Source organism: Amphiura filiformis, chromosome 17 (assembly GCF_039555335.1).
Source record: "Amphiura filiformis chromosome 17, Afil_fr2py, whole genome shotgun sequence".
In the NCBI taxonomy this organism is placed as follows: domain Eukaryota; kingdom Metazoa; phylum Echinodermata; class Ophiuroidea; order Amphilepidida; family Amphiuridae; genus Amphiura; species Amphiura filiformis.
In genome coordinates, this window is record NC_092644.1 from 16,605,453 (window position 1) to 16,628,194 (window position 22,742).

The window sequence follows — 22,742 nt, forward strand, 5'->3', positions numbered from 1 at the left end:
AGGAACCTGGTTTGGATTCCAGAGGGAGTGTGCCTGCAAGAGACACAGCCATCAGAAAAGGAATAGCTCAGATCGCGCGCCAAATAAGTTAGCAGTTCAGAAATTGATATTTTTCCAGCCTTGAAAAAAATTAGGCAGAGCGAGGAATCGAACCCGGGACCTCGCGGTTCTGAAACTCAATGCATTACCACTAAGCCAACTAGCTATTTGCTGTGAGAAGTTTGACAGTAGTCCTTGATATTGCTGAATAGAATAAATCAATACTGATATTTATCTAATGTATGATGTTATTCAAATGTCAGTAAATAAACAAATAAATAAATAGACATAGGACCCGTAAATAAATAAATAAATATATAATGCAGAATGCAGTTAGTATTTTAGTAACTAAATTCCAAACATTCTATCATTTATTATTTTCTGCTATACACGCAAAGGAGCTGTGCATTTAATATCCGCGCCTAATCAATAATGGGTATTTCACTACATAGTCAAACTGGTGTGTGCCCTGACGGATTATCAATTGACCAGCTGCTAAATCAATAAGTCGTTTATCTGTATGCTTTATAACCATGATAACAGATTAAGAGACTGTAACAAGGTCGGTCATTGGCGGCTTGCTAATCGGTTCTGGCATTATACAAAGAGATATCTAAAGCAGCACCAATCACAGCACATGTTTGATAATGGGCAACCAACGTATCCATAATAGTATAGTTTAGGCGCCGACGCAAGCTTTCATGCGGGAAATATGAACACATTCTCGCTAGTCGTACCCTTTTTCGAGATATTGATACGGCGCTAAAGGCTACGGCTTTTCCAGACACAGCGAAGAACCCTATAAACAGAGGTAAGTTATCATCTTGTTACAAGGAATTTTATCATCAATAGATCCACATAGAGGAATACGACATCTATCGTGAGCCAATCTGCATTCAGTTGCCTGCAAAGGCCGACGATCAGGTAAAAATTCTAAAAGCAGCGTAACTAGATATTTGCGTTAATTTCATGATACATTTAAAACGCATTGAAAACGCCAAATTGTAGACATAAAATATATAATATTACTAAATCGCCCAAGCAGATGGTAACGTAGGTATGTGGAAAAGAACTGCAATAACAATAACAAACTAGGTGCCCAAAGAGTTGTCTTTGGCATGTCGCTTTTTTGAAATATCACCAAAAATATCAAATTTTGGGAAAACGCCCCAAAATTTAAAACAAACACGAACCTTCCAAAATAAATATATATTAGCACTCGGCGGCCCAGTGACTACCTGCCGCTGTGATTTGGGGTAACTCGTTGCTTCCCCTCTCCAGATACCTGTACTTCAAGTTCGCCCATACCCCATGCCTTAATGAATCAAAATTGATCGTGGGGAGAGCGATTGATGGGATCAACCAGCTCATAATAGTACCATTAGCTACCACTCTTCTTACGTTGCGGTTATTGTAACTTATTTAAAACAATTGTTTCACATTTCACTCATCGGCTTGTAAGTGTTCGTCGCCTTACATTGCTTTTGAATTATCACACAAAGTGAGTTATATTTATTGTATAATAAGATTTTGTATATATTTTTGTTAAATGTCTGCTTTGACATGTTTGAGTATTTGTTTTGTGCTAAATTTATAGTTTCCAATATTTCAAAGAGTAACGTGTGTCATGTATAAAGTATAAGGCGTAAAAAGAGGTTAGCCCTTTCCCGATAGTGATATAAAATATTTTATTAGTAATTCATTATTTATTTCGAGTATGTGAAAAGAAATAAAAGCATAAGAAAAGGCTTTCAAGTTGATCTCCGATGTGCCGGAATCCAAATGAATCTAACTAATACGCCATGATTTTCTTTTGTTTCTTGCCCAAAAAAATGCAAATTGTAAAGTTTTATATAATTTACAATTTTGTGATCCATCGTCAGTGATCATAACCGTGTTCTGTGACCCATGTAATTTACGTATTATCCATTTTTAAGTTTCGTGGTTAGCAAAAAAACAATTTCGCAAATTGTTCAGCCACACGAGTCCCGAAATTTTCCACGACTCTTTGCTGTACAATTATAGTATTATACATGTGCTACGGGTGGAAATGCACACACGACCAACGACCTTTGGTTATAGTATTTGTGAGTAACTGAGTAGATTGGACCGGAGAACAGGGGTGCGATTTCTGCGGCTTGTCCAGAATAGCAAACTGAAAAATGCAGCGTTTGAATTCTACTGAGGTAAATTTCAGTCTTTATTTTTCCCCTATTTTACTTCTCTCATGCTTGTAGCATTTTTCGTCGAAAATGTAATACTTTCATTTTGAATTGGCACCCTTCCATGATTCGTAAAATAAATTTTGCTTCTTGTAACAAATCCTATAGTAGCTTATAGTCGAGTGTACCAATAGCTAGTGTGGCAGAGGTAACCTATAATTGAGAATGGTAATAAGGGGTTACGTCACATTTATAGCAAATTTCGAGAACAAATGACAGAGAAGATGTCCATGAGATTCAATGAGCTTAATGCAAGGTGGTGGTTATATCCATGCAGATTCAATACTCTATATTTCACTATGAAACTTGTATATAGAGTGTGGATACTAAACCCTTGCACTGACCAGAAATTAACCGTTTTCATGATTTTTGACTTAAAGACTTAATAATTTAGGTCAAATTTATGTTTGGTTATTCTTTGCCGAATATTATAAAATACTACAACTGTCAGGAAAGTTTTCTGGTCATTTTAAGCCAAACTAATGAGGTAAAATGAAAGAAACTCACTACTATCTAGCCGCTTTACTGTGGTGTTTAGGGTCACGACTAAGTTACTCTGTTGTCCTAAAACACAATGATTTTGGCTGAATCCTATTAGGTATAAGTGTGTAATATGTGGATATGGGTAAACAAATCAGGTTTGAAAACAATTGGCCAAACTCATTTTAAAAGATCATACATTCAGCTTTAACCCCGGTCATGTTGGTAGTAACGATGTTTGCCTTTTGAAAGGAGATGTTTCGTAATACAATACTTATGAGTCGTGCAATTTTACTGACCTTAAGGGTATACGATGTATTGTTGGTCGAAGCAGCAAAAAAAATGTAGTTCACAGCATCTTGCAAATGGTAGTGAGCTTTAGCAAAATTTGCATTGCTCAATTCATAGCGAGCGTGTAGAAGAATTCAAATATCACAGATGTACTTTTGTAAGTCCTGTGGTTCTTGAGTTATGTTGTAAAGAGGGCTGAAACAACAACACTTTTGTAAAACGTACATAACTCATTTTAAATTAAGCAATTTTTCAAAGTATATGATTTGTAGACTGAACTTTTGCAAAACACCAAAGTGTTATTTTTCAATAATATATTGATTCAGATAATGAAAATTTTTTTGGCTGCTTCGACCAACAATACCTCGTATACCCTTAATACAAGTATTTAGTTGATTGTAAATACTAATTACCTAATTACTTAGGTTTTGAAGAAGACTAACTTATAACATAAAATTTGTACGGTTTTTATTTTGCAAATGCTGTTTTTGGAAAAACTACAAAATAGGAGCTATTTATTCACGTGCGGAATGTTTTTGCAGAGGTTTATATGGAATTATTTTGAAGATTAAGGGATCTAAAATGAGCGTTTATTGCGTTTCGACAGTATTTTTGTGGGACATGAGAGCACCTCGGACCTATCGAATTGCATTCTGAATACGAAGCATGTCTTTCTGATATCAAATAATTTTCATTTTTGAAAATCACAATATAATACAAATTTTATGACAAATTATAAAAAATTGATATTTTTCAAATTTTTGATATATAACAGTCCTCGAAGTAAATTATATAAATCTAATGATATATTCTTAAAGTGTATGTAGCAGGGAGGAAAAGCCGACGGTCAATTGAAAATTTTGACCTTTCATATTGAAGATATGAATTTTTTCCCAAAAAGACCTAATTTTTTTGGGTGTTTTGGGAAAAAAATCCATATCTTCAATACGAAAGGTCAAAATTTTCAATTGATCGTCGGCTTGTCATCCCACCTACATACACTTTAAGTATAAATCATCAGATTTATAAAGTTTACTTCAAGTACTGTTAAATATCCAAAATATCAATTTTAATGATTTGCCATAAAATGTGTATTAAATTGCGAATTTCAAAAATCAAAATTATTTGATATCAGAATGACATTCTTCGTATTCAGAATGCAATTCGATATGTCTGATGTGCTCTGATGTCCCAAAATAAATACTGTCCAAACGTTCATACCCCAGCCCTTAAGAATTTGCTATTTAAAGGTAAAAGTTGTAGCTTATTTAAGAGAATTAGGATTGTTTGCCTTTTAATGTAAACAACAACGTTTAACGTTCTTTGTGACAGGGTTCGCAGGTTTTAACCGCTTGTCAAAAACAATTTTTGCCCGTTTTTGACAGAAAAAATGGCAAAAACTAAAAAAGTGATTTTTAATTCAGTTTTTTCATCTCAAAACAAATTATTAAGTTACAAAATTCATTTCCTGAGTGTAACAAGGCCAGATTTTGTAATTATAAGTAACATATTAAGAAAATAAAGGCATGCGTTTTCATTGGTCAAGTGCATTTAACCGAAATGTGGCATATGTCAGATTCAAAACTTTTTCATTTTAAGGACTTGATGAGACAAAAATCGTGTTGAATGACTCATTAAAATTTGTGTGCTGCTGTTTATGAGTTTTCAGTATTATTCTTTAATATTTGAGTGACAATATGTGAGTTTTTGCCACCGGCAAAAACCGAACCCTGCTTTGTGGGGGAGGTTGTGGGGGAGTTATGGGTTTTTTTTTACGGAGTGATGATGGAATCAGGGAACGTATTTATTCTTTTGTCATTTTAAGAGCATCCTCCTCATCTTAAATAGCAAAGGGTAGGGCAACCTTCTTATCCAGCTCGCCGGGCAAGAAATAACCAATAAAAACTTATTTAATTTGGGATGGGGCTGTGATGGGGTTTTTTTTCCAATAACTTGTTTTCAAAAATCGAAAGGTGGGATGGTCCTAGAGGTGATTTTGCACCTGTTTATCCCATTCTTTTCGCTGGCATTTTATTCTTTACTTTGTCTTGATTATTAGTATGTGCAATATTTATATAATATATTTATCTTTGTAATTGTATATGAGCCAGTGATGAAGCATAATAAATAAATAAATAATAAATAATAAATAAAACTTCTTGAACTACACATAGGCCTATTAATATTATTGTCGAAGTGCACTATTTTTTTTTTTTTAATTTATAACATTCGGCGAAATGCCAGGCTAAACCCAATATTGACAAGCAATAAATTGAAGGGATGCCTATACATGAATAACATCAAAAAAAAAATAGAGAATAAATAAAAACACAAAAAGGTACCAAAACATGCCAAACAGACAAAAGAAGCCATTTCCAGACATTTAAAAAAAAAAACCTTTCTACCCAATGTGTCTTTAAATTTTAATTTTGTAAAATATGTAAATTAATTGATATCTGTGGCCCAAATCCATGTTTATTGAACTCTGAAATGTTTTATTACTGCACAAAATTGGAAGAGGAAGCTATTCCATATTTATATTATCATAACAAAATTTAACAGTCCTGCATGTAGGTCTACTTGTAATGAACATAATTATTAGCTTTCATGTCACGGGTCATTAAATCATTACAAAAATATAATGAAAGTTATTTATTCAAATGAACTCAGTACACATGAAAATAATGTATTATTGTATCAATCATTCCCTGTCAACAATTGTCATAATTTTTATTTGCCAGTGGATTACAGTGAAATTCAGATATTTCACCTTTGTTTCCAATGGACATTTTATTGTGAAATGTCATTGTACAAGGAATACATTAAAACAAAATTCCACATAGCCCCCGAATGAAAAGTATTTAATTATCTTTGTAATCACTCAAAAAGCATATTGTGTGAATTTTACATCCGAACTAGGTGCTATTAAATTTTTATGAGCCTTTTTATTTTACATGTAAAGTTTATGGGGGTGACGATTAGAAATGGACGGGAATATTGAAAAACCCTCATTTCGGGCCATTTTAGACACTAAAATAAAATGCCCATAAAAAAAGAATAGCACCTAGTTCGGATGTAAAATTCACACACAATGCTACGTGAGTGAGTACAAACATAATTAAATACATTTCATTCGGGGGCTATTATAGCAAAAACAAAAAATGTCCTATACCTTAAGGGAAGGGGTATGAACGTTTGGACAGTATTTACTGTGGGACATTAGAGCACATCAGACATATCGAATTGCATTCTGAATACGAAGAATGGATATGAATATTTAACAGTACTCGAAGTAAACTTTATAAATCTTATGATTTCTACCTAAAGTGTATGTAGGTGGGATGAAAAGCCGACGATCAATTGAAAATTTTGACCTTTCGTATTGAAGATACGGATTTTTTTCCCAAAACACCAAAAAAAATTAGGTCTTTTGGGGAAAAAATCCATATCTTCAATATGAAAGGTCAAAATTTTCAATTGATCGTCGGCTTTTCCTCCCAGCTACATACACTTTAAGAATATATCATTAGATTTATAAAATTTACTTCGAGGTCTGTTATATCTCCAAAATGTGAAAAATATCAAATTGTAATAATTTGTCATAAAATTTGTATTATATCGTGAATTTCTTAAAATGAAATTTATTTGATATCAGAAAGACATTCTTCGTATTCAGAATGCAATTCGATAGGTCTGATGTGCTCTCATGTCACACAAAAAATGCTGTCGAAACGCTCAAAACGCTCATTCCAGTTCCCTTAATGGTTTTGGAACAAAGGTGATTTGCCTGTTCTAGTCAAACTAAGACTAACGAATTAGCGTCATTAATTTGATCTCGTGCGTCGTGCGCGAAAGTCTGTAATGCTTGATTGTTTCTATGTTCCAGTGTACGGTGCGTCTTCTCTTGTTTGTTCTAGTCCGTTTAATTTTGTGTAGAAAATTTTTTAACATCGAAATAAGGAAAACAAGGTAAAAAAATACGATTGCGTCGCAACGTACACTCGTCAGTAAGCTATGTACAGGGGCTTAGAGATAATCTTAGAGAATTTGTTGAACTCTTTCTTTCTTTCTTTCTTTTATACAGGAGGCAGGGGAAGTCGAGAAACCAAGCGATGAGAATAAAGACCGTGGCAACTGGGGAAGCCCGATAGAGTTCGTACTTGCAGCTCTGGGCAACGTTGTTGGTCTTGGCAATGTTTGGCGATTTCCATATCTGGCTTACAGAAACGGAGGAGGTATAGCTCGATTAAAATAATGTATAAACATTTTCTTTAAAGCAATATTATAACATCCTCAATTTTTATAACATCTGAATTTTACAATAATTTTACTTAGAGCATAAAAGATATGATTTTGTCTTTTGCCTATCCAATATCGTATCATAATGAATGGCCCACACCGACATCGCCTTGTTAATAATTACATTGAACAGCAGAGACACTAAAATGAATACACGGGATCGATACACGTGAATATGCTATGCACGATTTGATATTCAGACGATAAATCTTTGGATACCGGGATGGAAAATGATGAATATCTCCGTAATTTTTTTATTCTAAAGAAGCCATATTTTTTTCCTTGCACTTCAACATATGTGTTGAAAGGATATGATAGTCGTTAGCTTGCGTATTGAGAAAGAAACGTGCGTATTGAGCTCAAAAACTGACAAAAATTCTGATGTATATATGTGCCGAACTATAGCGCAGCGTAGGCTAGTTGCACTCACTCGTGGAGGCAGTCTAAAAGCAGATGACCTCATGGCATATACATGCTCACTCACACACAGAGAGGTCAATTACCAGGCTATTGTCAGTAGCCTTAGTCGGATGTCCCTCGGCTCATTATGCGTCACAAAACTATTAAACAGGTCGGAACAAAATGGCCATACGTTGCTGTGGATTCAACCTACCATGGCGATTTCTGCCATGAAGATATCGGGGCGATGACACTGTGTGGGCTAGCCATTATTCATTCGGTATTTTAATTCTATCCACACATTATGTCGAAAAAAACAAATTGAAAAATTCGAAATTGTCAGAATTGTAAAATTTCATTCCATAATTTGAATCAGCATGGAAAATCCATTACAACAAGCCTAGTATTGGGTCAATAGTTCTTGAGATAGCTCTTGATTATTTCAAAATTTGGGACTTGCTATATAATATGTGACGTGTCATGTCAAAAGCAGACACTTTTGGGCAGGTTATTAATTTTGAGGTTTTTACATATCTTAAATATAGAGATATTTTGCTCCACAACGCTGTTTTCCCCCAATGAAATAGGACATTCCTAAGCGAAGATATTGAGATCGTAAGTTATGGTATTATAAAATTGGAAATTGAGATATCGGCCTTTAATAATATTATTGACAATGTTGAGAGTAGGATTTACCTTGAAACGTGTCTCAAAAAATACAAGATGCCAGTTATATTCTGGTCTGAAACTATCAGACAATATTTTTAACATCAATAATATCACAAATTCGCAACAAACCCAAATTGTGAAAAATTCACCCCGGGCAGATTTAAGAAGAAGAACAAGAATAATAGTACTATAGCCACAATAAGGAAGTCCCATATGATGTTCAATACGTCATATATGATGTGGAATCTCAATTCTCAAGTATAAAACACATTGAACTATGGAATATGATATAAATAAAATAGGATATTCTTAGTTTATTCATTACTGACACGAGACCTACACTGATGTTGCTATTGCATGGCAGTTTCATGTCTAGACTACTCGTAGTCCACTTGTCCATTGTGCATACTCTGGTTATTGCATTTAAGCTTAAAACTCTGATTTAATTAATTTGTGCACAATTGATAGATTTTCACAACTGATCTTTTCAGTCACCGTCTGTTTGTTAGCTTCCCTACTGACTTTGGATTGCGGTTTGCATGCTTAACACGGCTGTCTATGGATGAGATTGTCGGATTTCTGGCCAACTAAAATTGGCCATGATGTAATCTTTAAATGGATCTGGCTTGTGATTGGTCGCCCATATCTCGTTATGGTTTAAATCCTCCGGACACCTGCCATTACCATTAATAACTACATGGTACACAACTATGCGAACATTAAACTCCCAGTAGGTGCATGAGCGCGTCTTGTACCATGCTTGTACTTCCAAGCTTTGTGCGTGCGGTTAAATTAGATTGATAAACAAGTATGATTGACAGTGTGTGTGTGTTAGGGACTTTGCCCGATCAAAGTCCCGTTTAAAATGCAATGTCCATAGTCGATTTTTAACCCGTACGTTTGCGATTAATAAACTGGTAGATTCTAAAATCAGAATTGTTCAGTATTGAAATGCCAATATAATTATGACATTATATTTATTTATCAAAAATCGACTATGGCATAGTCTATTTCATGTCTAGTATTTAACCCAACACCTAAAATATAGATTATATCAGGCGTGCACACACCAATGATATAAGACTAACATACATTTTCTGGTATTCTGTTTGTTCTAGGTGCATTCTTGATCCCATATGGCATAATGCTGGCTCTAGCAGGTTTACCACTCTTCTTCCTAGAGATTGCACATGGTCAATACTGTAGTGAAGGAACTGTTACATGTTGGAGAGTTATGCCGCTTATACGAGGTGAGTTCATAGAGCGGATTCACAAACCTTTATGGAATACCGGCCCCGTCCAATATGGAATATGCAAGTTCAGCGTGGATTGGAGTAACGCCCACCTCACTATCCCAACTTGGTGCAATTCAGGGGCGGGCCACTCGCATGCATCCCTGAGAATTACTTCAACTATCATCATATTCAACCAATGTATTATACCAAAGCACTGATAGTTTTACGGCGAAGCACCAGATAGCTTCTGCCATTTACTCCCGCAGCTATTTAGTTAACCCTCTGGCGTCCAATCAGACCGCATGACTTTGCTGTGAAATTCAAAGATCCAACTTCGTCTACTACAGACGATCATTTCCCGATACCCTTATGCATTCCCTACCAGCACATGTAGCTACAAATGAGAGGTTAATAGCTATCTTGGCGCAAGCCCGTCAGAGTTACCTAAATAGATAATTGCTGTTAATACCTATATTGGCTTGGACATAAAAGTTTTTTGCTACAAACTGTGCTTACTTGGAAAAAACCGAACTGTGATCCTGAAATGTAAGCTAATGTAATACAGCGTATTATAGTTAAATAAAATTATGTTTTTAGCCTAAGTACATTTTCTTGATTTCTTCTTCTTTTGACAGGTGTAAGCTTCGGTCAAATACTCACTGGAACATACATCAGTATCAGTTACAATGTAGTTATCATGTACGCCTTGTATTACTTATTCGCCTCGTTTACCAGTGTGTTACCGTGGGTTGGATGCAATCATAGCTTTAATACAGCCCTGTGTTCCGAGCTTCCTAAAAACTGTTTAGCAGTCGGGGGAATCATTACAATGAATAGCTCCTGTGTACCATTGCAAAATCTTACGGATGACCAACTTGACATGTATAATGTAACTTACGATGCGAACAGCATTAATGATACGGAGACTGTTGATGGATACAATATATCTCTTTATAAAGACCCATTGGCTGCAGATAGAATGCCACCCAGTGAGGAATACTGGAGGTAAAATATTATTCTTTTATCAAAATCAACACAATAGTCCCATTTTCCCTAAATCTCTCCTAGTAGGAAAAGATGCCTTTTCAGTGAAAACAAAATAATATTGGTAAATTATCCATAGGCCTATAAGCTTTTATTAATTTGCTTTCAAACTTTCATAGTCCTGGCCTCTTTTCAGGGCCACCAAAACTTAAAAAATAAGCAGATAGGCGAGATCTGCTTGTTTCTGTAGATAAGGGGCAGTCTTCAGTAAACGGCTCTTTTCAGAGCCATCAAAACTTTAAAAATCAGCAGATAGGCGAGATCTGCTGGTTTCTGTAGACAAGGGGCAGTCTTCAGCAAACGGCTCTTTTCAGAGCCACCAAAACCTTTATATTAGCAGATAGGCGAGATCTGCTTGTTCTCTGTTGACAAGGGACAGTCTTCAGTGAACGACTCTTTTCAGAGTCATCAGTAGACAAGGGGTGGTCTACATGTCTCATTCTTAGGTACTTTGTCCTGAAGAAGTCAGAGCTACTCCTGACGAAAGCTTGACAGTTCTAAACTTGTCCGACGGCGAACCCGCTAAAAACCCACTAATTGTTATGAATTCCCGTCGTAAAAGCCTATCCCACAATTTTTTCATAGTCCTATTGCTATAAATCTCTCTCGTCAGCTTTTAGAATGTTTCAAGCAGATAAAGATAACAATAAAACGGTACAAACGATAACAATGAAAATAACGAAACGAAGATGAAGATGAAGAAGTTGGTGACGAACAAAAATAATAACACCAAAATACACCTAATGAGTTGACAGAATGCTTTCAATGCTTTCAAACAAGAGTGTTTTTTGTGTGTTTTTTCAGAATGGACAGTTCCTGAAAAGAAAAAAAATATAACATCTGTACATTTAAAAAGATTAAAAAGAAAATGTAATCGAAACCAACTGGATAGGTAGTATCAACAAAATTTTCTTATGTTGTTTATTTCTCTATATCACATGTTTCAGGTTTGAAGTGTTGCAGGAATCTGATTCCATAAACGAGACAGGTGGATTAGTATGGCAGCTTGCATTGTGTCTGATATTGGCATGGATAGTAGTTTATATTTGTATGATTAGAGGAATTCATTCTATTGGAAAGGTTAGCATAGTTATGGGTAGTGACTGTGTACAGTATTTAAAGGGTGACTCCGGCAATCACAACATTATGCCTTATTATGTTAGAGAAACAATTATCAAGCACGAATCACGTGGTTTTATTAGAAACAAACTCTGCCCATATTGATCATAAAAACAAATAAAAACAGTCGGATCTCAACACGCGATATTCAAAATTTCCGCGCCGAAATTTTCTAGTGCAATGACGTCATGGTTACTTGTGCTCAATTGTTGTCAGCCTTCATTGTATTACTAGGACGTCATTGTACTGGACAATTTCGGCGCCCGGGAATTTTGAATATCGCGTGTTGAGAGACGGCTGTATTAATTCAATTTTATGGTCAATATGAGTTTTTTCAAATAAAATCACGTGATTCATGCTTGATAATTAATTTTCTATCATATAAGGCTGCTGTGATTGCCGGAGTCATCCTTTAAAGTGAAACGATCTGATCTGTTTCAACTAGGCCAAATAACGCGCAAAGAAAACATTGTATTTCGGTGTCCAAGACTCGATTTCGTATGTGACAATAGGGAGAATTGGGGCTCTGTATTAAAATCCTTACTTTGGGTAGCCTTGAGACATCTTGCCGTCATGAATGTATTCTAGTATCACCAATGCCCGGTACTAGTAAAAAAAAGTCTAATTAAAAAGGCAGTAACTGTTTTGTAATATGTTTCCCGATATAAATGCGTTTTTACTTCGGAAGACAGATGAAAGTAAATGCGATGCATGCAATGCAATATAATATTCTGTGACATGTACATGATAGACATACTATCGTACCCTTTGATCGATATGAAATTGTGATAGCTTAATGTTTGTCTGTTTGTTGACAGGTGGTATACTTCACGGCAACCTTCCCATATGTTATTCTGGTAATTCTTTTCATCCGAGGACTTACGCTTCCAGGGGCCTTAAAGGGAATCAAGTTCTTTTTAGAACCAAGATGGCATCATGTCTTGAAAGCGCAGGTAAGATAACATATGTGCTTGTTAACAGAAGTACATTGTACAGTAACTATATATTTCATTTCGTATTCTGACAGTGCTTAGCTCAAAGGCAGATTCATCAAAGTCCAGTTCCTACTAGCTGTTTCCATTGACATCGTTCATCTGATCAGTGTCAGAAGATTTATTTATATTTTGGCTGTATTGGTGGATAAAATATAGTTGTTCAGCGCAACTTTTGAGCAAAGACATCAGTTTTGTGGGCATGTGTATAACCCGGCATAAGATAACATGGTTGCTGGTTGACAGAAGTTCTTAATTTGGTATTCTGACAATGTTTATGAGATGCAGATCCCTCAAAGACCAGTACGTATCCCTTTCATTGCCATCATTCATCAATCCAACCAGCAAAGACAAGTTGTATGTACTGATCAATGTTGATGGAATTGATAATATAAAATAAAAAGTTAACGAGAGTATTGCAGGGGCAGTTGATCGAAGTGATATCCCAGCAAACACAAAAACGTTTTAAAGAAGTTATATTTTGGCTTTTGGTTTAGGTAAAAACGTTTTAATAACATTAAAATGTCGGGTTATATAAAGGTCATGATAACGTTTTAAAACGTTTTGTATGAAAACACACCTACAACAATATTTTTAAATGTTTTCAAAAATGTTATTGTAAACTATTTTTGCAAACATTTTTACCAAATATTGTGTCCATTCTTAAATAATATTATGTTAAAATATTTGAACCCAGCAAATACAGAAATGTTCTTAAAATGTTTTGTTCAAAACCTTTTAATAACATTTAAATGTCGGGTTATATAAAGGTCATGAAAACGTTTTTAAAATGTTATTGAAAATATTTTGGGCAAACATTTTTCGCAAAATATTTTTTCAACCCCAAAATAACATTCTGTTTAGAATGTTTTGTATCTGGTTGTCACAAATGTTTTTGGAATGTTATTAAAACGTTTTTATACCCTTTATATAACCCGATATTTAAACGTTTTCTGTAAAACATTTTTGTTTGCTGAGCAGTGGATTATCACAAAATGTTTTTTAAGGTTATGAAAACGTTTTATACTCTTAATATACCCTTTATATAACCCGACATTTAAACGTTTTCTGACAACCTTTTATAACCTTTTGCGAATGATGTCGAAAACGTTTTGTGTTTGCTGGGATGGTATTGTAGCAGAGATATCCGAAAGCGCTGGCTAATCAATATCGTACAACTACTTCTGAACTCAATGATTTTGAAAAAAAAAACATGCATGATATCAATATCTTTGAAACAAATCTGCAATTTTTATAACATGTATAATAGCAAAGATATGTCAAATATATTCTGCAGCATGTTTGTGATATAACTGTTTGTACTAATTGTGTGGTTTAACCATTTTATATTCTGTAGGTGTGGTTAGATGCCGCTGTGCAAATTTTCTATTCTCTAGGTGTGGCTGCAGGCGCACAGGTAACCATGGCGTCGTATAACAAATTCCATCATAACTGCTATCGGTGAGTTTAAGTGAAGAAAATTCTTAAATTGTTTATAAAAGACGCGTTCACCTTAGCAAATTTCACTTCGACGTCGATTGTGGGCTCTTGTATATAGTATAATTATTATTTTAAATTATCATCTTATATTTCAGAGATACGTTGGTAATAGCAATCATGAACAGCCTAACGAGTATATTTGCTGGCTTTGTCATCTTTTCTATCATTGGATTTATGGCAGAATCTACTGGTAAAGATGTAGAGAATGTGGTTTCTCAAGGTGAGACATAGTGCGACCATCATATCCACTCTATACAAAACTTATAGATTCTTAGTGATTTTGACTTGATAATAATGATAAGAATTTTACTTACCATACAGAGAACCTATGTTATTGAGATACTGGGTATTTAGAGAATAAAATATTGAATTTGCGTATGTCTGCAATCATAGATTGAATACAATACCGCTCTTTTCAAAGATACTAATCTTACAGGTGCGAGTGATTAGCATTTCTTTGACATCTATGGTTCAATGCATAGGTACCGCGTGAACGTTGTAGTGCAGGGCGATCTATTCAAAAATTAAATTCATCTATTGCTATGGTAGCCTTACGTCACTTCTGCAGCGAATTAGCACGAGCTCCTGCATCCAGTATACAGCTTGTCTCAAAAAAATTGTGCAAGTAAAAAGTGCCCTCTTTAGCAATTAGCAAATACCGTTGTGACAGCAACGTCACGGGCGCAGTCTTAGCTCTAAAATGCCGTTTGTTCTGTTCAATTTGCTTGTTCCAATCTCGATATATGTTTATTTAACAACGAAAGGGTAAAATCACAAATGTGCCACTTTTACTAGGGAAGAGAGCTGTACATGTAAATTAATGGTAGCTGATGTTGTTGCGTCTAATGCACTCCCCCCTTTAGGGGCGCATGCATTAGACGCATCAACATCAGCGCGCGTGCATTATTTTGTCTAATATCTCTCCCAACAAGTAATACGCGTTCATTAACCTATAACATGTATAAGTGCGCAATATTTGTTTGTCTTTTAACATGTCTTAAGTGACTAAGAGAACAGTATTTACCATGATAAAATCATTGACATGCACATGTAATGTAATTTTTACAGCAGAATGTGAAATTTTTTTTTTTTTTTTTTTAATCTCTTTTAAGTGGAAAAAGAGAATCATCATTCCTGCATCAAGATAAAACAGGTAAAAACAGTAAAAACGTTTTGTATTGTGTAATTGATACATTCTTTTGATTTCACGAAGAAACTCTTGATATAAAACTTGATGCTATCACTGTTACATGTAAAGCCCTCTTCCCTAGTAAAAGTGGCACAATTGTGATTTTACCCTTTCGTCTTTAACTAAACATATCTCGAGATTAAAACAAGCAAATTGAACAGAACAATTTTTTTGAGACAGGCTGTATGTTACCTATTTCTTTTTAACTATTCTTTCTTTTTTTAACTGTTAATAGGATTTGGTCTAGCTTTCGTGGCGTACCCTGAAGCTGTTGCGCGTATGCCTGCTGGTCCCTTCTGGTCAATATGTTTCTTCTTCATGTTAATCATTCTGGGGCTTGATAGTCAGGTATGTAAATTAAAATCAGATTTCCATTATAAAATCGTTGCAGACAATTAGTGCACACTCCTTTAGGAGTAACTTTTCAATAAAAGAAATACATGGATTTGGTTTCTAAACACGACTGAAATTCCAGAAATATTCAAAAAGAATTCTGAAATTGAGGCTTTCCGATTTTGAACTAATTTTCTGCCTTTGGACACTTTAAAAGCCTGGGTTGCTACAGGGAGCGTACATCCATTTTCTGGAATAGCCTTCTAGACAATAGTATATATAATCTCCCTCGCATGCAGTATTTTGACATCATCGACCATGTAGATATATTGTTAAAGAGATTACATTCGAGAACAATATTTTGTTCCAGATTGTGTCCATGTTATACATATTGATGACACCAGAAAAAAATGAAAATAAAACTGGCTGGTCATTCAGAATAATGTATCATTTAAACACCCTAAAGCAGAAAAAATAATGTTTTGGTTCTCGTCTCTTCTCTCCTCAATTTCGGGGATTTGTCAGATTTTTTTTTTTTTTTTTAGATTTTTCAATTTTTTTAGACTTTGGGTTTAAGAAAGCTTTATACAGATAAAGTAGCTAAATTAGATAACAAGAATCATTTCCGAGTCTTTTTGAGAAAGAGTGTCTTTTTTTTTTTTTTTTCAGAATCTCACACATAAATTTTTTTTAAAGAAAAGAAATAGGGCCTTCGACTTTCTTCGAGCATTGCTGGAAAAGACTGAAAACTACTAACAATGCTAATTTTGCATTTAAAAAAATCTCCCTAATCATTTCATTAAAATCCTTTGGACGAGAACCAAAACATTCATTTTATACGGCCTAATCTAAGTTTTACACTCATTATTGATTCAGAAAATTTTATACTATAATTCAGTCACTTAAGGGGGTACTACACCCCTCGATAAAATTGTGTCGATTTTTGCATTTTTCTCAAAATCTAATAAAACAGTGGTAACAAAAGTTATGTATATTATAGGGGCAATGAATCCAATTACTACACTGGAATTTCAGTGACTCAAGACAAGCGGTTCATTATTTATCATAAGAAATAAGGCACCGCTAGGATGTACCTCATTTCCTATCATATATACTTAACCGCTTGTCTTGAGTCACTGAAATTTCAGTGTAGTAATTGAATTCCTTGCCCCAATATTATACATAAACTTTTGTTACCAGTGTGTTATTATTTTTTGAGAAAAATGCAAAAATAGTCACAAATTTACCAAAGGGGTGTAGTACCCCCTTAAAACTTATTTCTAAAAAATAAAATTCTCCCTTATTTTCCCTGTCATAGTTTGTAGGTTTGGAAATCTTGATAACAGGGGTAACTGATATGTTTCCGCGTCTTCGTCGATATAAACAGCACGTAACAGCGTCATACTGTGGAGTATTGTGTATTCTTGGTTTCACCTGTGTCACACGGGTAAGTTTGTGTTCATTTGATTAATTCACGTTTCATTGAAGTTTCTGTTTTCTTTGGTATTTTATTTTATAGTGGGTTCAGTGTTTCCAGTTCAATTAACAAATTTTATATTTCTGTACGGTTTTATTGAGTGTGAAAGTACACGTGAACCGTGGAATTAATACAATTCATATATATATATATATATATATATTAAACCTAGAACTACAAAGGGGAGGCGTTGTAACACCCCAAGATTTTTTATCCTACATAAAAAAACCGCGCGTATTTACGCCCTAACGACCTAAGCTAATCGTAGATCCATCCTTTGCGCTCATTTTAGTAGTATTTTTTTTTACCCCAGCACCTTACCCCGGGGTAGGACCGACCATTAGAGATGACCAAAGAGAGGGGGGGTGGTCCTCTATTGGTTTCTACAGTAAAATCCATGCTTTTCATTTCGTTCTTGTAAAATTATTCAAAGACCAACTGACTTTTTACTTGTTGAAATAGTCATATATTTAGGAGAAAAATTTGGTGAAAATCGCATATTCGTAGAATTTTTAGCCGAAAATAAATGTTGCCTATACTTTTGTACATAGCCAGATAACCTGGTATCCAGTCTTACATTGTGAATATAATGTACTAGTTTATAATAATTGTACAATTGTGAATATATCAGATGATGGTGGATGCGATATCGCTATTTTTGAAGTCGCCATTGGATTAACACATAATCATGAAATCTTCACAAACAATTCTAAATTTGTTATGTGGTGTCAAAGCAAAATTATCTTACTCTAAAACCGTTGGGGTTCTGCAAAGTACCCCACTGCAAGTATGTTAATTGTCCATTTATAATCGCTAACCGTGTATTGTGAATGGGGCTGTCAACCCTGTATCTTCGCCAGCCTCGTACGTCCGTGTTGCGTGTCCTATGCCGCCTGGAATATATCACAATTTAGTATAGTGCCCTCTATTGAATACAAATTTAAATGCTGTTGAATGCTGTAACATTAAGGTTACATCCTGTTACATGAATATTAGTTGCAAGTCATTACTATTTTAGTCAGCAATTAGGGTTAGGGTTAGGGATTGGGGTTAGGGATTAAGGTTAGGGCTACAGATTAGGGTTAGGGATTAGGGTTATGATTAGGGTTGAGGGATTGGGGTTAGGGATTAGGGTTAGGGATTATGGTTAGGGATAAGGGTTATGATTAGGGTTGAGGGATTGGGGTTAGGGATTAGGGTTAGGGATTACAAATTAGGGTTAAGGTTAGGGATACGGGTTAGGGATTAGGGTTAGTATTAGGGTTAGGGATTTGGGTTAGGGTTAGAGTTAGATTTCAATAGTAATGACTAACCTTAATGTAACAGCATGAAAGCATGGTGAGCGTAACCATAATGTGCTATTTCCCCATCAATTTCCGTAAATAACCTTAACATTTACCCCGTAATTTCCCTCATTCTTCAGGCCTTGCCCTCTATTGGGGGGTTAATTTATAATTAAACCTTGTTGGATATCCATATTTCGCAGTTAGTGGTTCTTGTTTTAACAGTGGTTCTTGTTTTTAAAAAAAGTAAATATTTTAACATACATGTTACAGGCTGGTGGCTACTGGATGGCCCTCATAGATCAGTATAGCGTCAACTTCCACCGGCTTGTATTTGCCTTAGCTGAGTGTGCTGGTCTTTGCTGGTTGTACGGACCAAGAAGATTCATCAATGACATCAGAGCGATGATAGGAGACAGGATAGTTGATTCTAAAGGATTTCGTTTTTGGCCTCTCACTTGGTGTGTTATAACACCAGGACTAATGCTGGTATGTCATACACAAAAAGTAGTTTGTTACAATTGCAGAGTATTTTGTAAATATAGGGATTGATCATCTCCATGATAAGTAAATGTGTAGGCCTAAATGAAGATTTGTGTTAATTTTTCACGATATGTGCGTCTTTGATGTTTTGATATATAATTACTATTGTATATTGTTACATAATTATGATGTATTTATATTTATTGTCTGTGTATAAGGTTACAATTTATTAAGTAAAAAAAATAAAGTACTGCATAAGATTGTATGAATGTTTTATTGATACAAATGCACTTTAATAGTCATTACTAGAGCCATTTTGAACTGTCCCGGACCGGTAGAAATAATCCCCAAATCTGTATGCTTGAAGATCGCCCTCTATATTGGTCCAGACCCGAGGCAATGCCAGCTGTTAACTACTTTGTGGAAGTAATCTCTTTAAGGAATCGAATAGCGACGCTTTCGTGTATTTGTTGTGGAACCTGAGAGCAGACATATCGAATTGCATTCTGAATACGAGGAATGCTCTTCTGATATCAAATAATTTAGATTTTTAAAATTCGCGATATCAAACAAATTTTATGACAAATCATTTTATGACAATTTTATTATTGTTTGTGGTATTGTTAAAACAGTCCTCGAAGTACATTCATATCAATTTGTAAGTGCTCTTTAGCAAAGTCATAGTTCATTGAATTTACAACCGTATGACAAAACAGGCGAAAATAGTAACTTTTTGCACAAGATTTGCAATTTAAAGATAATTGGCCATTGCTCATTCTAATGACGCTAGTATATGGACTATATAAGTGTGTGTTTTTTTTCATTTAATGACATAAAATTTGGAACACTTGAGGTTTTGACTTTTAAAACCTACATTTTGGTCAAAAAATGTGCTTGAATAGGTAATTTTTAACAGATTTACCACATTCGCCTTGCTATATAACATTGAATTGCGTTATCCGTTGACCTAATGAGGAAAAGTGTTTTTAGGGGGAAGTGTTAGCTTTCGTTTGATATAAAACAAATTCTTATTGGATAAAGGAAACACTTTAGGTTTCGACCAAAAACAGAGGCCCATTATCCAGCTAGAAGCTCCACAGCTCTTACGATGCTATGCACTCAACCGTGTAGTATAATCAAAGACTGTTTGGAGACATTATTGCACTGCTTGCTTGGAAGCTCTTGGACGAAAATATGTGCTCATGTGTATCGAGGTGGAAACTGTGCGTAGATGGTTTATAAGAGAATCGTTTTTGTATAGAAACCTTTCCATTATGTTATAAATCTAATGATATGTACAGTGTATGTAGCGTATGTAGCTAGGATGAAAAGCTGGACATTCCTCGTTTTCCAAATGCAATTCGATATGCTTGAAGTGCTCTCAGGTCGTACAAAAAATACGTGAAAACGCCACTATTCGAGGTTCGAGCTCTTAAGATGCTTAAATTCTAATTTTTTCAATTAAAACTAATCAACTCATCGATCCAAAATGTCGTTAATCTAAATCACATAATTATTTTATACAGATAATTCTGGCCTTTAATTTCGTCAGTTGGACGGAACCTCAATACAACGATACTCCATTCCCAGATTGGGCTGTAGCTATTGGTTGGATGATAATGCTAAGTTCACTCCTAGTTATACCTGCAGATTGGACATACCTCCTTTGGACTACGCCAGGCACATACAAAGAAGTAAGTATATCCTCCTAAGTAACAAAGTAACATCTGCAAACAAATAACAAGATACTGCTTTATGAATTGGGAGGATGTTATCATTTTATTCCCGAAGTACAGATGTAGTATCTACAAGTAAGTAACACAACAGATACTGCTCTGTGACTTGGGAGGTTTTTACCATTCTATTCCCGAAGTACAGATGTAATATCTACAAGTTAATGACACAGCAAAATACTGCCTTGTAGTGAACTTTGGAGGTTTTTATCATTCTATTCCCGAAATACAGATGTAGTATCTAAGTAAATGACATAGCAGATACTGCTTTGTGACTTGGGAGGTTTTCATCATTCTATTTCCGAAGTACAAAATATCTATTAATAATTGGCATAGCAGCAAAAGCTTTGTTATTGTAAAATATTTTGGCAAACATTTATTGCTAAATATTTAAATAACTTTATGTTAGAATATTTAACAGTAAGTTTTCAAAAGAAATGTTTTTTTGAATATTATGAAAACGTTTTATACCCTTTATATGTCCTTTATATAACCCAACATTTCTGGCATCCTTTTCTAACCTTTTGCGAATAATGTCGAAAACGAGTTGTGTTTGCTGGGGGATGCGCAGGGACATGTGTATCAGCGGGATAGATTTTCTACTTGACTTAAGAATTTTACACATTGATGTTTGATTTTCAGCGTTTCAGAGCGCTACTACGACCATTACCTTCATGGGGACCAGCGTTACTTCATCATCGACAGGAGGCCTTCGAGGTTCATAGAAATCACGGTACGGATTTTGGTGGACAGGTTGACTACTTCAAACAATCAGAGAAGCTAAAAAATGGACAAGAACCAGCGCCACACGAGTTGGTAGATCTTAATCCTGTGTGAAAAAGTAACAGGGACTTGTGGAGGCACGTTAGCGCAGCGGTACGGGCTCTGCCTAGCAATAGGAGGATTATGAGTTCGAGTCCCGGCGATGCCATTGTGTTGTGCACCTGGGCAAAGTGCTTTATCTCACTTGCCTCTCTCTACCCAGGGGTGAAGGGCTTGAAGCTGTTATGGATATTGTCCATAGCGCCGCCTAAATGCATGAGCAGCTGATATATTCTAAAGACAGCGGAATAAGCGCTTTGATACACGTGATAGCGCTATATAAATGACAACATTTATTTAAATGAGCCTGAAAATCAGTTATGAGTTGTATATTAATGATAAAGATATAGAAAATGCAGAACATATTGTTATGGTTTATAGGAGCTACTCATTGGCACATTTTAGGAGTATGAACTATGGGTGAAGTTCTCGCTTTAGATGTGAACCGGGTAAAGCATTCTGTGCAGTCCTCACTTTAGATTGTTGGTGCCGGGTAAAGCGGTCTGTGGTTTCGAGCTGTCAGGTGGTGGTCGCATTGCATTCTCTAAATTCAGTAAATTTTCATCGTCAACCGTGTAATTTAATGGGATTATTTTGAAATTTTAAAACGCTTGAAATATCACAAACAAATAGGCCTATGTTAATAAATAATATAAATACAAGCTAAAACCGTTGGGGTTCGATAATGAACCCCACAAAACTAACCGAGTATTATGTAAAATGCCATACTGTCGGGTGGTTTCACAGGTTGTCGGCTCTATCGTGCCACTCGCCGCCTGGAGCTGTTTCGAGAGTTACCTCTGTATGAAAAGGAAGTACGGTTTAATTGTGTTTCGTTGTCCGACATAGAGAATTGGTTTAAGTTAAATTTTAAACAAGTTCACATGTCAGATATTGCAGGCCGAGGTTAATTTATGGGGAAATGCTTCAGAGAATAGAATAAAATTAGATATTTTTGTACACTATATATGAATGACCTCTTCGTGCGTCGCATATCTTTAAATTAACCTTAACCAACATATCTTAACAACCAAAACTCACATTTTCACTTTTATTTTGCCTACATTTCAGAGTATAATCATGGGTAATATTTAATATCCTGGCACGTAAGATAACAGAGATGTGATGATGAA

At 35.1% G+C, this 22,742-nt stretch overlaps 1 protein-coding gene across 1 annotated transcript; it reads left to right on the plus strand.

Moving 5' to 3' along the window:
* Positions 1-2,013: 2,013 nt before the first annotated feature.
* On the plus strand, positions 2,014-22,574 carry LOC140137374 (sodium- and chloride-dependent glycine transporter 1-like). Its single transcript, XM_072159012.1, has 13 exons — positions 2,014-2,225; positions 7,117-7,267; positions 9,518-9,649; positions 10,270-10,639; positions 11,626-11,758; positions 12,616-12,750; positions 14,147-14,250; positions 14,385-14,509; positions 15,714-15,826; positions 17,130-17,258; positions 18,845-19,060; positions 20,581-20,748; positions 21,430-22,574. The coding sequence occupies exons 1-13, from the start codon at positions 2,202-2,204 to the stop codon at positions 21,622-21,624; spliced, it is 1,995 nt and encodes a 664-aa protein (XP_072015113.1). The 5' UTR covers positions 2,014-2,201; the 3' UTR covers positions 21,625-22,574.
* Positions 22,575-22,742: the final 168 nt, after the last annotated feature.